This window comes from Caenorhabditis briggsae, assembly GCF_000004555.2.
Source record: "Caenorhabditis briggsae complete genome, chrX, whole genome shotgun sequence".
Lineage (NCBI taxonomy): Eukaryota > Metazoa > Nematoda > Chromadorea > Rhabditida > Rhabditidae > Caenorhabditis > Caenorhabditis briggsae.
The window spans coordinates 941233-942339 of NC_013491.2; the positions used below are offsets into that span (position 1 = coordinate 941233).

Consider the following 1107-nt stretch of genomic DNA (forward strand, 5'->3'; position numbering starts at 1 on the left):
AGGAGGCAAGGAGATCGCGAGGTGGAAGCTCTCAACGAGTTTGAGGATTTAGAGCGAAAGCAAAAGCAGCCGATGTGGGAGTTTTTGATGTCTGTGGAGAAATGGTCGAAGAGAGCGTTTCCACATCTGGAAGAAGAGACACAGTCACAGCTGAGAGTTACAAAGCTTATGAGAGCGCTGCGGGATGATCCGACGATGCAAAAACTGATGACTATGAAGCGATACGAGGTGGCGAAAAAGGACCAGTACGAGTTCCTTAAGGATATCGTTCTTCAGCAAGAGAACGAAGACAAGAGAAGGCAAGGGCTCGGAAAATCGGATCGACACGAAAAGAAGGAGAATAGCTGGAAAAAGAAGCGAAGCGAGGCAGCAAAGCAGGAAAATTCCGAGGAGAAAAAGGAAGGATCGGAAGCTGGTAGCCAGGGGAACAGAAGTGAGAGTGAGAGCCAGAGAAGGGCAGCGATCAAATGTTATAAATGTCAAGGAATGGGGCATATAGCTAGAGATTGCGATGCAAAAGTGATTCACCACGTGGAAACTGATGGAACAGGAAGTGGTGTGGGCGCGAAAATGAGGGAACAAGTGGAATTGTTGGGTCAGAAGCGCATAATGGTTATCGACAGTGGCGCAGAAGTATCGGTCATGTCGACAAGAGTGTGGGAGGCACTGAAGAAAGGATGTGAGAGCTGGAGACGTAAGATCGAAGTACTGGCGAAGCCACCATTCGTCGTGAGGAATACGTCAGGAAAGAATATGCCAGTGAAAGGACAACTGAAGATTGCAATCATGGTGAGAGGAAACAAAGCTAATGTGTGGTTCCAACTGGTGGAAGACAAAGCTGAAATCCTCTTGTTGGGAACGAATGCTTTCGAAAGCATCGGGGTTGAGCTGGCATGGAAGCCAAAGCAGGAAGAGCGCGTAAAGAAAGAGGGAAAAGGTCCAAAAGCGAAATGGGAGAGAAATGCTGAGCGTGCGAAGTGTGAGACAAGTAGTGCTACAGTTAATCATATCATGACTGAAGGAAATGTTGTTGAAAACAATCATTTTTGCAGAAAGCTGATGGAAGAAGGAGGCGGATGTAAAAAAGGAAAGTGCACAGTCCAAGAA

The 1107-nt window shown here is 47.1% G+C and overlaps 1 protein-coding gene across 1 annotated transcript in view; it reads left to right on the top strand.

Moving 5' to 3' along the window:
• Positions 1-72: 72 nt before the first annotated feature.
• The window catches only part of CBG16380, a gene marked incomplete at both ends in the record, with an annotated part of 1824 nt that continues 789 nt past the window's right edge, over positions 73-1107 (top strand). The window contains one exon of the mRNA XM_045238764.1: positions 73-1107. This exon is cut by the window's right edge and continues 789 nt beyond it. Within this exon, the coding sequence (XP_045095857.1) occupies positions 73-1107 (1035 nt within the window).